Genomic DNA, 16,598 nt, shown 5'->3' with positions numbered 1-16,598 from the left:
AGATAAGCAAATGGCATACACCAGAAGTGAACAACAAATTAATTAAAATTGAATTGGACGCTGGCTGGCCTGTAATTAATTACTTACCCTCATCTTTCCCTACACCCTGCAGTGATGGCATCAACACCATCCGTGCCATATTCATCATTTTGTGGGCATTCTTCTTTGTCCAACCGTCTCTCGACTTAAAACACGTTTGACTTCTCACATTTCTAGGTCTGAAGGAAGGTCATCGACCTGAAATCTGCCCTCTAACCCGACCTGACCTCCCCAAGTATTTCTAGCAGCTTCTGGGCCTCAGATGCCCTACATGCCAGGAAGCCGCCCGTCGATGGGTGGCGCTGCTGGAGAATGCGGCGGCCGAGGCAGCGCGGGCCGAAGCCGCAGCAGGGCATGTGTGCGCATGACCGGTATGTTCCTCGGTTCTCGGATTTATTACAAATTCAAGCTGATGCGGGAGGTTGCATTTTACAATGTGCTCTCTGACCTGCGCACTGTTTGGTGTCGCCAGTAGTGATAACGTTTAACCCGGATGTGTATGTGTGTTGCGGGAGCTTCAACGTGTGTTGTGAGCGGCTGGCACTGAGGGATAGATTAGGAAGGAAGGGACCATGGGCAAAAAAAGTAAAAAGGACAAGAAAGGAAAGGGAGTTGAAAAAAACGCGATTAAAATGGAGAAAAAGATCTCCAAACGGTCGAAGAAAGAGGAGGTGAGGGAAACTCGAGGAATAACTGTGGAGAGATACAATCCCTGGTTTGAGGCCTCGTACTGTGAGGCTTCAGTTGTGGTGGGCTGTAGTTGCAAAGAACGTTATTTTTTTTTCTTTTTCTCCCCCCCCTTTCGAGTTCTGATTCCAATGAAAGAAGAGAATGGTTTGTGTTTCCAGATCCTTTTTGGTGGGCGATAGGATTTCTTCATAATTAGTGTAGTGGTCTGCGAGGATAGTCTTAAAGGAGTTTGCACTTGAATGTTCGCATATATTTCCAGTACTGTCTTTTTCATATATTTTAAAAATGGATGAAAATTGCGATTACTGTTTTCCTTCCCTGCAGCCGAATCTGCCTTTGGATCAAGAATGTCCAAGGAATATGCTAGTGTTTACACATAGAATCTGAGGTCAATATCTAAAGAGTATTAAAAGGGGCACATATAGGGTAGATAATAGGAAGCGTCCTCCTGTTCTCAAGGTGTCTTTAAAAAAATTAGAGACCAAGGGTCAGAGATACATTGATGTTCTAAGGAGGGTTTTTTCCCCCCAATTATAAGGCGGTAAGAATTTGGAAAATACTAACTTAAGGTGTGGAGATGGGTACTTAAGACTTAATAAGACTTACGTAAACACTTGGATAACCAAGACATGCAAAACGATGGACTGGTAGATGGGCATTTGCTGGAATTAACATGGCTGGTTAAAAGATCCATTTCGGTGCTACTTGTCTGATGGAATTGAATCTGGGTTGACCTCAATACCAATTGAAAACACTGAATGTTATTGAATATTTTATATAAGTTCTTTAGGGATTGACTTGGTGTTAGTTCTTCCAGTGACATAATTTGATTTTTTTGGAGAGATTTAATTTGTCATTCAAATTGCACCTTTTGTAATGGAATTACTGGGGGGAGGGGGACAGCATAGTAGCATTGGGATTGGTGCAATGGCTTTACAACACCAGTTGATGTTTCTTGATCAGTTAGGGCATCAATGTTTATGGCGAAAAGGCAGTTGTATGGTGTTGAGTGGGATCCAGGATCAGCCATGATGGAATTTGCAGAGTAGACTCGATGGGCTGAACAGCCTAATTCTGCTTCTACGTCTTATGGTCTTGTGTTTGAATCCTGCTACTGTTTGTAAGGAGCTTGCGAGTTCTCTCCATGACTGTGGGTTTCCTCCCACATTCCAAAAATGTACAATTAGTGAGTTGTGGGTTTGCTATGTTGGCACTGGAAGAATGGTGACACTTGCCCCCAGCACGGTCCTCAGAATGCGTTGGTCATTGATGGAAAATGACACATTTCACTGTATGTTTTCATGTTTCCATGTACATGTAATAAATAAAGCGAATCCTTTAATCTTTAACTATATTTGGGAAAGATAAGAGGCTTTGTCATTGTAGGTTGTTACCTGTGTATGCTGTTTTACCATCGGAATTGCAAATAATAAGTATCACTTTTTGAACCGAAGAAAACAGTAGTAAAAGTGATCAACTGTGGCTAACAATGTAAGAGTTATTAGATTATAGGAAAACTTGTATAATTATATAGTTTAAAAAGCAGCAGGCCACAGGATTGGGAAAATTTTGAAAAGAAAGGTAATGGGATGTAAAATAATAAGAGTAGGCTCACAGGAGACAAACACATTAAGACCTTGTGTAGGTGTATATGAAGGAAAAGATTAACTGAAGTTACAGATTGTGGTCAACATTTTGTTGTGGGAAATAAAGAAATGGTAGAGAAATGGAACAAATAGGTTGTCTGTCTTCATGGATGACAATTTTCAGTAAGTAACATGGCCAGATTAAGCATAATTCCATATTTTTTCGAGCTGTTCCTGCAGATTGGACTTCTAGGAATGCAGGTAATATGATCTCAGCCATTTCTCAAAGATGATGCAAGTGCAAGAATATCAACACCTTACTCTTAATAGCTCAGGTGAGACTGCATCTGGGATATACCGTGTTCAGGTCTGTTCTCCCCACTCGGAAGAAAAGACTCATAGAAAAGTACAGCACAGAAACAGGGTCTTTGGCCCATCTAGTCTATGCTGAACCATTTAAACTGCCTTCTCCCACCGACCTGTACTGGGACCATAGCTCTCCTTACCCCTACCATCCATGTACCTATCCAAACTTCTCTTAAATGTCTGTTAAAACGATGAACTCATGATAAATGGGATGGTAGCAAAGTTTCCCCAGATTGATCCCTGAGTTGGTGAACTTGTCATAGGATGAGAGATTAAACAGATTGAGCCTTTTCTCTCAGTTTTACAAGGGTAGGCAATCTAGTTGAAAGCCTGCAGCATTCTGGAATCAGAGAGCAAAGTGACATGCTTGTAAAATGTCAGCCATGATCATACTTGATGGTGGAACAGTCACAAGGGAACAAATTATTGTATTTTGTAATTATAATTGAATATGTTTGTCAGAAATTATTAAGCTGTTGCAAGCTGAAGGTAGTTCTCAATGCTGCAGTGGTACTCAGTAAGAATTTTAATAATCAGAAACTTGGCAAATAGTGCTTTGTGTGGTGAGCATCTCAAAATCAAGAGTAATGCTTTAATGGGATATGGAAACTATTGGAGTGACAATGTGAAGAAAATGCCTTGTACCTCTCCTCTCATGACCTGCTATTCTTGTGTTTTTCACCTCAAGTAAGTTAAATTATTGAGTTGGTCTATCATTTAAATTATACTTATCATTTAGATCCTCTTTAAACTGTATGTTTAAGCAAATCCTCATGCAAATGATCACTTAGGAACAATATTACAATGTTGCTCCTCACCCCACTCCCCCCTCCCTCATCTCCCTCAACAACTCTTGTTAGAGTTAAGTGATTTTTGATAAATTATAGAGGAGACCAACTCTCCAGTATAATTCTCAAAAGGAAGAAATGGATTTGTTTCTGTGAATTCTATCAGTCTGCAACCTCCTTTGGTGTTGTAAAATGCACTGTAGTTTCCCAGGCAAGAAAACTGAATGTGTCACATTTGTATACATACAGACAGGCTCCTTGTCTTTGATCTGCAGTACTTCAGTGAAACTCTGTGGTAGTTTCTGAAATAAAAACAAAGTGCCAAGAAACGGGCTGTATCACTGGCAAGAGAAACATCTTCAGAACTGGGAAAGAGGGAAAACAATTTAGTTTTAACTTGATGAGCATGTATAGTGAAAAAGGTATGTCTGTGATGTGGCAAGGCTAGGGTTACCATTGGGGTAAGTTGTAGAAGTCAAGATGGGTGCAGAAAGAGGAATTGAAAGAGAAGTTCAGGTGGGGTCTGTTTAAGGAGAGCTCTCAGACCTTGATGTGGATGGAAGCAGAAGGATTGTGTAGCCATTTTAAAGATGAGTTGGTGAGACCAAGGAACTGGTAACAAGGCTTCTGAATGATCACAGATGTTAGTGGAAAGGGACTGAACCATGAGAGAAAGGAGAGAGTAGGTTGGATGATTGAAGCAAATCAAGTGGAGCAAGAAAAGGCTGAGATGTGTCTGCCTGCCTGGCCAATCCTGCTAGTATATTTTGCATAGAGATAAAAATAAGCCATGGAGACGGGTACACTACAGAGATAGAGGCTATGGATGGAAAGTCTCCACAAGATTCTGTAGATGCTGGAAATCCAGGGCATCATGCACAAAATGCTGGAGGAACCCAGCAGGTCAGGAGCATCTATGGAGATGAATAAACAGTCAGATGTTTCAGGATGAGGCCCTTCATCAGAACTGGAAAGGAAGATGTCAAAATAAAAAGGTGGAAGGAGGGGAAGGAGGACAAGTTGCAAGGTTTTAGGTGTGTGGGGGAAGGTGAAGAAGTAAGAAGCTGAGAGGTGATGGGTGGAAAAAGTAAAGGGGTGGAGGAGAAGGAGTTTGATAAGAGAGGAGAGTAGACCATGGGAGAAAGGGAAGGAGAGGCACTGGGGAAGGTGACAGGCTGGTGAGGATAAGAAACCAGAGTCGGGTATTGAAGAAGAGGAGATGTGAGGAAATGTTACTGGAGGTTGGAGAAATTGATATTCATGCCATCAGGTGGGAGGGTACCAGAATGGAATATGAGGTGTTGCTCGTCCAACCTGAGAGTGGCCTCATTGTGCCAGAAGAGGAAGCCATGGATCAACAGATCAGAATGGGAATTTGGGATATGAATTAAAATGATAGGCTATTGGGGAAATCCTGCTTTTTGCAGACAGAGCGGAGATGCTGGACAAAGCAGTCCCACGATGTAGAGGAGGCCGCATCAGGGGCATCGAATACAGGATACGACCTAACCAATTTGCAGATTAGGTGTTGCCTCACCTGGAAGAACTGTTTAGGGCACTGAATGGAGGTGAGCGAGGAGGTGAATGGGCAGGTGTAACATTTCTACTGCTTGCAGGGATAAGTGCGAGAAGCGAGAATAGGGGGGAGGGACAAATGGACAAGGGAATCACAGAGAGGCCGATCCCTGTGGAAAGCAGAGAGTAGGCAGGAGGTAAAGACATGTTTAGTGGTAGGGTCCCGTTGAAGATGGCAGATGTTGCGGACAATGATGTGTTGGAGGGAATAATCATTATATAATGACTGTTTGGAATATAAGGTGGTTAGAGATGTGTCTTAGAGCTGATGTTTGGCTTCTGTGAGATAGACGTCATTTCTCTAGACTACGACCATACCATGTTTGTCAGCGATTGGTTTTAGTGAGCTGAGTGCTGTAGGTTCAGAAGGCAGTAGGGTAGAGTGAGTGAGTGGAAAAATAAATGCAATCAATGTCCCATTGTCAATAACCAGTGAATAGATCCGGAGAAGTTGAGAGGTCGTAAGTAGCGGTCTGTGCAGATCAGGAATACTGGAGATACAAGGATAAGTCTGCACTCTGGGTAAAGATTCTTTGCCGAGGTAAAGAGTATAGAGGCTGCAAAAGAAGAGTCTAGTTTCATTTAATTCATTCAGATGAAGATGTATAGGCATGAGACTGATGCTTCTGCTGATGAGTCATTGTTTGAGAAGAGGGAGGAGAAGGTTGGAAGAATCTGTGAAAGTATGGTATGCTGGAACTGGGGAAATTGAAAATCAATTTAGGGGAGAGTTCATGAGGGATATTGGAATTCATGAACTGTTGGAGTTGGCAGTCTTTAAAAAAGACACAAATTGCAGTGAGAATAAAGAAAAGGTCTTGATGGAACTTTGGAGCAAGACAGCTTTGAGAGAGAGGTTAGGAGCATGCATGACATTAGGCATAGTTTTCAGGATGTAGTGACAGCAATGACTTTAATACTGGATAGTTTGAACATATCTGTGACCCCTGCTCAACTTTCAATGAGAGACTTCACTACTTCCAGATGGAACATTGAATTTAACTGTTATATGCATTGGCCCCTTATTTATCAGGAAGAAGGTGTTAGTAATGATTCTGTTATTGACAGTTAAACCAATGCTTTGCTTCATTGTCCCTTCGTTATTTAGTCTCACTTGCATTCCATTCTATCATAGACTTTTCTTTTTTCCCTTATCATTTGTCATTCCTCTCTACTTATCAAAACTAATGATTCACTCTTCATGTGCTGTTTGACCTGTTAAGTATTTCCAGCATATAAAATGCAGCAGGCATGGTATAAAACAGTTTTTGTTGCTTTTGATTTCCAGATTGATTAAAATTAGTGTATTGCTTATATTCTGCATTTTAATCACAGTGGAGTTCAGTTGATAACAACAGAGACAGTTATTTTAAAATTTGCTTAAATGACATTGCTTGAGTGGTGTTCATGAGCTAGGATGCCAGGGAATTGCTGCCTGAAAGAACAGGTGGGATCTGGATTTACTATGGCTCATCTCAGTCAGATATGCAGGCTACCAATATAACTTAATCTTGTAGTGGTATTTGAACTCATAAGTTTCTGACTTGGGAATCTAAGAATTCTATAATTTCTGATAGGTTGACAGTGCTATCTCTTGGTGAAGGTACTATGGAGGCCTAGAAGCGATATAATAAATAGTGCTAGACTGCCTTAGTAAAAAGGAAATCTTTAAGTTAACTATGTATGTATTTAACTTTATTGCTTCTTTGTTTTTATGCTTTTTTTTGTATTTAATCATATTGCCAGTTATGTTTGAAGGCCTTTAAAATGGTTTTGTTAAATAAATTCTGTTTCTCATACTTAGGAGGATTTAGAAACATTAATAGCTGAATTCAAGCAACTTGATGCAAAGAAGACTCAAGTAACGGAGGTGGCATGTTCTTTTCCTTCACCACGGTAGGTAAAGCAAATAGGCAAGTTATTGCTTTTTGATTGTCCATTCTTTGATTTCACCTTTGTGACTGTTCTGAAAATAGGGACAAAAGGGGGGACTTTCGGGTCATCAAGGGAATGGCAGTGTAAGGAAAAGGTCTCTCGACAAAAAAGAAGGTAAACTGCCCCAAAATCGAATTTAGACAAATACTTAATGTTGCATAACTATATTAATAAAAGGGGCAAGGATGATGTCTAAGAACAAGAATAAAAAGTCCGCTTCGAAGGCTGATAAACATAAAGAGATGCAGCAAGGCGACGGGCCTAGCTCCCCCACGGCAAGCCAGGACGGAGATAATGAGGGGGAATCGGTGACCCTGTCTTTGATTCTCGGAGAGATTCGCGAGTTCCGACAAGATAACAGCAAACAGCTGGAAGATATTAAAGGAGAAATAGTAAAAACTAACTCGCGGATAGATGAAGCCGAAGCGAGGATTGTTGGAATTGAAGAGAAGCTACAAAACGCCGAGGAAGTGATAGCAGAAATGCTGAAGCTACAAGACCAGCTCCAGTGGAAGCTAATAGATCAAGAAGGCCGCTCGAGAAGGGAAAATGTGAGGATCTACGGAGTTCCCGAAGGAACCGAAGGTAAACCCGGATTGATGATTCCCTTTGTGGAGAAGCTGCTTAGAGAGAACCTTGATATACCGGCCGCAAAAGACCTACAGATAGAAAGGGCTCACCGCACGTTGGCACCACAGCCTCCGGCAGGCGCCCAGCCCAGATCGATTCTGATCAGATTTCTCAGTTACAGAACGAAGTAAGAGGTGCTTAAAAGAGCATGGCAAAAGAAAGGTTTCATGTGGAACAACTGCAAAATCAGTTTAGACCACGACTACGCACCGGGGATTCTTGCCAGACGGAAGGAATATACGGAAACACGGAGAGTCCTGAAGGAAAACAACATCAGATTCCAGACCCTGTATCCAGCTCGGCTGAGAGTCTTTTACGACGAAGGGACAAAAACTTGCGCTACGGTGGAGGAGGCAACGTTGGACCTGGCGGACCGGGGACTACCTATTAAAGTTATCACCCAACCGGAGTCGCTACTGGAGAGGATTCGGCAGAAGTCGTGGCAGTTAGTGGGGCGAGGACGCTCCACTCGAACCAGAGTGTCAAACTACAAGGAAAAGCTGCAAATATTCAGACGCGAATGTACAGAGAATACAGATTAATTAAGAGAAATGACTGAAAAGAGTAAATCGGACTTAAAAGTAAAATGAAATCTGGTAACTGAAAATAAACTAGGCGGAATAACTTGAATGATAGCAATATGGTCGAGACATAAATAGGAGAAAATTCTCTATGATTATTCAAACTGCTGAGGGCCCTCTAACACGGTGAAGATAGAGGTTATCCCTCTGAACTGAGGCGGGTCGGTGCTCAGGCCTCACTGTGGGAAGTTGGGAAAAATTTTCAAATGTTATACGTTCAGAAATATCTAGGGTGTGGTTATATGTCTTGGTTTACTGTTGAGACGGGATTGCTTACTGTTTGGTTAGAAAAGGAGAGTGCTTTTTTTCTACTAGAGAAAAATGCAAACTGAATTGGTAAAAATAATTTCCTATAATGTTAATGGGGTTTTGAATCCAATTAAAGGAAATAAGATTATGTCTAAATTGAAAAAAGAGAGGGCACAAATAGCTTTCCTCCAGGAAACACATATGAGCCAATCTGAACATGGAAAATTAAAAAGAATGGGCTTTAAGCATATATTTTATTCATCATATAAATTGAGTCACAAAAGGGGGGTAGCTACTTTAATATCAAGTACTCTTAATTATGAACATATTTCAGAGACTAGAGACAAAGAAGGACAGTTTGTAAAAATCACAGGAAGAATCGAAGGTACAGAAATAACATTGCTGAATGTTTATGCTCCTCCAGGTAGTGAATGGTCATTTTATAGACACATTTTTGACCTAATGGTCAGTTCTCGAGGGGTAGTAATTTGTGGAGGGGATTTTAATATTAGATTAAATCCTATATTAGATTCTTCAAGAATAGTTACTCAGAATAAACCTCTGACTCGGAAAGTGAATTCATTGATGGAGGAGTTGGGAATTATAGATGTCTGGAGGGAATTACACCCTACTAGTAAAGATTATACATATTACTCTTTCCCACATTCAGCCTATTCAAGGATAGACTATTTCTTTATCTTTAATACAGATAGACTCAGGATAAAAAACTGTAATATTGCAACAATTGATCTGTCGGATCATAGCCCAGTCTCTATGTCCCTAATCCTGGAAAGGAAAATGAGGAAAACACTATGGAGGCTAAACTCACATATACTCATGTGACGAGAATACACATAAAATTAAGATGTTTGCTGGCCTAGGTTAGCATCAGTGACATCAGCAAGTGGTCTGCCACCTGCCCTCAGGGGAAGGAGAGATAAGGAACAATGGAGCAGCGTCTGGAGATGTGTAATGAAGGGACGTGGGAGAGAGAGCTGTCTGGAGCGGCTCCCCCTTTGAACCCTGAACTGTTTGAAGTGATGGACAGGCGATACCCCAGCAGGGGGATAAAAAGGGACCGGTTCGCTAAGGCGACACACACGCCACCCGAGGTAACGAGACCCTGGAAGCGGTACGCCTCTCACGAGTCGGTGGGAAGTACTAGACAACGGCCAGGGTGGAAAGGTATGATCAGCGGGAACCCGGTGTGTGTCCGCCCTTGCCTGGGTGCCGGGTTCACTGCAGAGGATCGACCGCATCTGGAGGAGGGGTCACAGTCGGTGACCTCGGGTGACATCACCAAGGACCTGCCCAAAAGCTGCTTGTGAGCCATATCGTCGGTCTGTGAGTGAAGCCGTGTCTGAATGATCAGTTGTTCCTGTTCTCTCTCTCTCTTCCCCCACGTTGTCCATTGCCATGGCAACGATTACTGCGAACTGAACTACTAAACTGGACTGAACTTTGAGTCACTTTGAAATTTGGTCATTTACCCCTAGACAACGATAGAGCTTGATTGATGCTGTTATCTTAATTCTGTGCACATGTGTGTTTATCATCGCTGAACTGTTGCATTTATTATCCTTTCTATTACTGTGTTGCTTGTTTCTTTAATAAAACTTTCTTAGTTCTAGTACTCCAGACTCCAACTGAGTGATCCATTTCTGCTGGTTTGGCAACCCAGTTACAGGGTACATAACACTCGATAACCGGAAAGTAATGGAGAGATTAAGGGGAGAAATCAAAGAATATCTAGACCTTAATGACACGGGAGAAACATCACCAGTGATTTTATGGGATACATTGAAAGCTGTACTGAGAGGGAAAATTATTTCCATTACTACTCACATGAAAAAAATCAATGCACAAAAATTAGCAGACCTTCAAGGAAAATTAAAACAACTTCAAGTTGTAGATAGCAACAAAAGTAATTCAAATCGAAAACAGGAAATTAGGAAATTGCAAAGTGAAATTGATGATATTTATACGTTGGAAACTCAAAGAAATTTTCTTTACCTGAGACAAAAGAATTATGAAGTAGGAGGTAAATCAGCTAGATTATTAGCATATAAATTACGAAAACAACAAGCAGACAATACAATTCATAAAATAAAGAATCCAAAGACAAGGCTTGTGGAAAGTACAATAGGGAAAATTCAAGAGAGTTTTGAAACATATTATCGAGAGCTGTACTCCCAACCCCGGGCCCCCAATGAGCCCTATATAGACAGTGTATTGAATTTTTTAGATCTACCTAAACTTACAGATTTACAAAATGAAAGTTTATTAGAACCAGTAACTGTCAAAGAACTGAACGTGGCCATCTCTAGGTTAAAGGCTGGAAAGTCCCCGGGTTCTGATGGGTTTACCTCAGAGTGGTACAAGTCCCTGAAGACACAGTTAGCCCCATTACTACTTAACACCTTTAATTGGATCTTGCAGAGAGGAGAAACTCCACCTTCCTGGAGAGAAGCGATTATTTCAGTTATTCCTAAAGAGGGTAAAGATAAACTAGAATGTGGCAATTATCGGCCAATTAGTGTTCTTAATTTAGATTACAAACTATTTACATCTATATTAGCGCGCAGATTGGAAAAGCTTTTACCTGGCCTAATCCATTTAGACCAGACTGGATTTATTCAACAAAGACAAACACAGGACAACATAAGAAGAACTCTGCACATATTAGAACAGGTTAATAAGAACGAGACAGAGACAATGGTAGTAGGATTGGACGCTGAGAAAGCTTTTGATTCGGTTAGTTGGGCATTCCTATACAGAGTGTTAGGAAGATTCGGCTTTCAAGAAAGGTTTATTAAAGTAATTCAGACTCTATATGACAGCCCTACAGCTCGAATTAAGATAAATGGGGACCTCTCTGACTCCTTCATTTTAGAGAGAGGCACTAGACAGGGATGCCCAATTTCTCCTCTCCTTTTTGCGCTATATATTGAACCACTTGCCCAACTAATAAGACAGAGCGAAATCGTAAAAGGTATCAAGGTGGCAGGGATTGAACAGAAAGTGGCGTTATTCGCAGATGATGTTTTGGTCTATCTGAGTGAACCAGAAAAATCATTTATAGGATTGTTTACACTGTTGGATGACTTTGGGAAAATATCAGGTTATAAAATAAATGTAAAGAAAACGCAGGTTATGTCCCTAAATTATACACCATCCAAAAAATTGCAGGATACATATGATCTTAAGTGGGAAGCTAAATCATTAAAATATTTAGGAATAACCCTGCCGAAGGATCTTTCAACACTGTCACAGGTAAATTATGGGCCATTAATCTCAGAGATAAAAGCAGATATGCATAGGTGGAATCTTATCCCCTTTTTAAGTTTAAATTCAAGGATAAATACTATAAAAATGAATATTCTTCCTCGGTTATTATATCTTTTCCGTACTTTACCAGTGGAGGTGGATGATAATCAATTCAGGGAATGGGACAAATGGATTTCCCGCTTCATTTGGCAAGGAAGGAAACCTAGAATTCGATATAACACCTTACAGTTAGGGAAGGAAGGAGGAGGTATGGTTCTTCCTTGCCTGAGAAATTATTTTTATGCCTCACAGATAACCCCTCTGTTATATTGGTGTAACAGGGAATATAAGGCTAGATGGAAGGAAATAGAATTTGGATTAGTTGACAGTTTTCCTCTTCAGGCCTCAATAGCTGATAAAGGATTGATGGCCCAGTTGGAAAAATTTAATAATGCTTGGATAAATCTTACATTAAAAGTATGGCAGAAGGTGGTTAATTCATGTGGAATTAATAACATGTTAAAACTCTTTAGATGGTGTGCATATGATACCGAATTCCTCCCCAACAGAGGAGATAAAAGATTTGAGCTATGGATAAAGAAAGGTCTTACAACCTACCTCTCATTTATAGATAAAAGAGTATTACAAAGTTTCCAAATCCTGCAGGACAAACATGGCCTAGAACATAATGACTTTTTTAGGTACCTTCAAATACGAAACTATGTTAACCAGAGTTGTAGATATACAGACCTATCAACAGTAGAATTAGAGTTTTTCAAGATTCTGAATTCGGCTTGCAGTTCAATACCTAGTAAATCAGTTTCTCGCCTATATAATGCACTCTCCCATGCTAAAAATGTAAATACACTGTATATTAAAGAGAAGTGGGAGAAAGAAGCGGAGTTGGTACTTTCAGAGGAGGCTTGGGGGAAAATCTGCAGCTTTCAATGGTCCTCGACTAATTCTTTGACTTGGAGAGAACATTGTTGGAAAAACATTATAAGATACTTCAAGACCCCATATCAGGAAAAATATAAAGATACAAATGTGATGTGTTGGAGAAGGTGCGGCTCCAAGGAGGCAAATCATTTTCATATTTTCTGGGATTGCCCTAAATTAAGTCTATTTTGGGAAGGTATTCATAGAACATTAGTTAAGGTACTTAGGTCCCAGATACCTCTGAACTTTGAGATGCTCTATTTGGGGCATGTATTGTTTGTTGAACAGAAGGAAGATATAAAGTTGCTGCAGGCCCTCTTAGTGGCAAGTAAGAAATCAATCACTAGAAAATGGCTAAATCCAATACCACCTACATTAGAAGATTGGTACGAAATTATCTTGGAAATATTTAAAATGGAAAAGTTGACTTACTCCCTGAGAACTCAAAAAGAAACATTTTATCAAATCTGGAATAAATGGATTGAATATATAACCCCAATGCGAGCAGACTTTAGATGACTCTCCTAATGATTTATATTGCTCTTCTCATCAACACAGTAATATTGCTAACGTAAGCACCCCTAGTCTAAATGTTTGTTTTTTTTTGGAAAATAGAGAATTAACACAAGTAAAGGGAAAGATTTGGGAAAGGGATAAAAAAAATGAAAAAATTAAGTAAATAAGTACATAGGGATTGGATAATTATGTCTGCGGGCAGGAACAAGCACGAACAAATTGGGATATAAACACCTACAATGGTTGGTATATAGGCTTGTATGCAACATTTTGGACCAGTGGAAATGGTCCAGAAGGGTTGTATGGAAACTATTATTACCATTTTTCTTAACAACTAATTTCATTACTTAGCCTAATAGGTTAGATTTACCAAAGTACATAATTATCTATTTAAATGTTTATTTTCCTTTTATATCATCTCAATGTGTACTTAAAAATGTATAAATAATTGTAGTTTTATACATATAAAAAAATGGAAAAGGTTATATGTGTGAAAAAAGTACATGATAATTGTGAATTCCTTATCCAAATAGAAATAAAATTTTAAAAAAAAGAAAATAGTGACAAAAAAGCTGGTCTTGTTTCAGAACTTGCTGTGACTATTATAGGGGAAGACTAGCACTGAGAAATGCTTACAATGCATTTACATTCATGTTGAGAAATATAAGGTCATAAAATCTTTTGAGCATAGGAGTAGACTATTTGACTCATTTTGTTTGCTCTGCTTTTCTGAAAAGACATTTACTTTGTTCCATTCTTCCTCGGGATTCATCAACACTTTATTAATTTTAAAGATCTCCTTTAACAAAATATAATGGTCTTACATTCTGCTAATGTACAGAATCTCATGGCCAAATAAATGTTTATGTAATTTATTCTTCTGTTCCATATAATTTTCAATTTATGCTCCTACATGGTAAGTCATTGAAGAGTGAGTATAGTAACTATACCAAATTATTCAGAACTATTAAAGAGTGCAAAAAATGTAAAGAAATGAAATGCACCATTTGGCCTGACTGATCTCTGCTGATGTTTAAACTGTGCAGTCTCATGTTATTTTTCTATCAAAATTCTTGTATCTTCTGTTCTTGCAATAGATATCATGCCTCTTGTTAAATGCATCTACTGCAATATGTTATAGTTACTCCCTATAATATAGTGTTTCAACATCTTCATACTTTATTTGTAAACAGCTAGTCCTGACGAAGGGTCTCGGCCTGAAACGTCGACTGCGCCTCTTCCTATAGATGCTGCCTGGCCTGCTGCATTCACCAGCAACTTTGATGTGTGTTGCTTGTAAACAGCTTTGTCCTTTTTGATTTAATCATGTCAATCACTATCCATTTTACTGTAACAAACTTTACCAAATAGAGAGAACTTTACATTTCCAAATACTTTCACTGTTTTAAAGGCTTATGTGTTGTTTCTTTTCCCTTCTATTTTGTTTCCAGACAAAAGAGCCCTAGCTACTTGATCCTTGCTAGTGAGTTCCATCCTGTCAATTTAATCTCCTTGTGAAAATTGTTGACATCTTTCCCATAGTGAGATGTTCAAAACTGAAAAAGGAACAATATTAGAAAAAAGAAGTTGGAAGGATTTAGCTCTTGTTCTTCAAGCTCTCTCAATCAAGGCTAGCATATATTCTGGAAAGAGTTTATTTTTGAATGGCTCAGCAATTAAACCCATTTAAAGAAAGTGCGAAGGGAAAAGTCCACAAGTTGCAAGTGCTTTGTAACATTGGGCAACTTGTGCATTGACTTTTAATGTACCACTTGTGATCTGGTTGTTGAGACAAAGATCAACAGACCTCAACTTTGCTTTGGGAAAATCTTGGCCTGGTTGGTTGAAAATCAAGTTCAATATTTTTTTAAAGCATCATAGTGGTAAAGCTGATGTTGAAATTTATGAAACTCAGGAAAGTGAAATATTGGCAAAGGTGTAATAAATATGACATATAAATATGAAGAAACCAACCAGTTCTAGTGGAAGGGAATAATTAAAATTCCACACTGACTTTTAAATTGAATTGATTTATATCCTTCATATACATAAGTAAAGATCTTTACATCTCTGTCTAAAAGTACAATGTGCAATTTACAGTAATTTGTAATAAATAGTATATACAACAGGACAGTCAATATAACATAGAAATACAATTGTATCAGCATGAATTAATCAGTCTAATGGACTGGTGGAAGAAGCTGTACCGGTGCTTGTTGGTCCTGGCTTTTATGCTGTGGTATTGTTTTGCGGACGGTAGCAGCTGGAACAGTTTGTGGTTGGGGTGACTCAAGTCCCCAATGATCCTTCGGGCTCTTTTTACACATCTGTCTGTGTAAATATCCTGAATAGTGGGAAGTTCACATCTACAGATGTGCTGGGCTGTCTGCACCACTCTCTGCAGAGTCCTGTGATTAAGGGAAGTACCGTTCCCATACCAGGCAGTGATGCAGCCAGTCAGGATGCTCTCAATTGTGCCCCTGTAGAAAGTTCTTAGGATTTGGGGGCCCATACCAAACTTCTTCAACCATCTGAGGTAAAAGAGGCGCTGTTGTGCCTTTTCCACCACACAGCCAGTAAGGACCATGTAAGATCCTTGGTGATGTGTATACCGAGGAACTTAAAGGTGTTCAACTTCTCAACCCCAAATCCATTGATGTCAATAGGGGTTATCCTGTCTCCATTCCTCCTTTAGTCCACAACCAGCTTCTTTGCTTTTTCAACATTGAGGGAGAGGTTGTTTTCTTGACACCACTGTGTCAGGATGATTACTGTTTCTCTTTAGGCTGCTTCATTATTATTTGAGATTTAGGCCAGTCAATGTACTATCGTCAGCAAATTTAATTAGCAGATTGGAGCTGTGGATGGCAACACAGTCAGGGGTATACAGAGGTTGAAAGAGGGGGCTTAGGACACTGCCCTGAGGGGCACCTGTCTTGAGAGGCAGAGGTAAGGGATCCCACTCTTACCACCTGCCGGCAAGAAGTCTAGGATCCAGCTACACAAGGCAGGGCTAGTTAGTATGTATGTCGAGGCCATTTGATAAATATATTGGAATATATTTGTTAACTGCAGAAATATTACAGTTGTTTGAGTGACTGAATGTTCCATGGATAGAGTTGGATGTAGAACTTAATCATTTATGGTAATGTGGAGCTAAATCATCCTAAATTACTAAATTGCCCCAACAGAACAGTTATCAGTTAGGAATGGGTTTTATAAAAATGTATTGAGCCAAATTGTTCTGATCCATAGATGCTGCCTGTCCTGCTGAGTTCCTCCAGCATTTTGTGTGTGTTGCTCAGATTTCTAGCATCTGCAGATTTTGTCTTTTTTTTTTAACATTCTTTGTTTTCTCATTCTTCCAGTTGGGATGTAGGATTTTTGAGCTGAAATATTGACTGTTTCTTTCCTCACTGCTGTTTGACCTGCCAAGC

At 39.7% G+C, this 16,598-nt stretch overlaps 1 protein-coding gene across 4 annotated transcripts in view; it reads left to right on the top strand.

Annotated features, from left to right (window-relative positions):
- The first annotated feature begins 535 nt into the window (after positions 1 to 535).
- The window catches only part of klhdc4 (kelch domain containing 4), a 113,927-nt gene continuing 97,864 nt past the window's right edge, over positions 536 to 16,598 (top strand). For all 4 annotated transcript variants that reach the window (XR_010020305.1, XR_010020306.1, XM_063067006.1 and 1 more), the window contains exons 1-2: positions 536 to 710; positions 6,849 to 6,940. Coding sequence is in view for 2 of the 4 variants with exons in the window: in XM_063067006.1 (XP_062923076.1) it covers positions 612 to 710; positions 6,849 to 6,940 (191 nt within the window). In the remaining 2 variants the exon portion in view is untranslated. The remainder of the gene's footprint in view (positions 711 to 6,848; positions 6,941 to 16,598) is intronic.

This window comes from Mobula hypostoma, chromosome 14 (assembly GCF_963921235.1).
Source record: "Mobula hypostoma chromosome 14, sMobHyp1.1, whole genome shotgun sequence".
Lineage (NCBI taxonomy): Eukaryota > Metazoa > Chordata > Chondrichthyes > Myliobatiformes > Myliobatidae > Mobula > Mobula hypostoma.
Note: the sequence above shows the minus strand (reverse complement) of the source record. Positions and strands in the feature narration are given on the sequence as shown.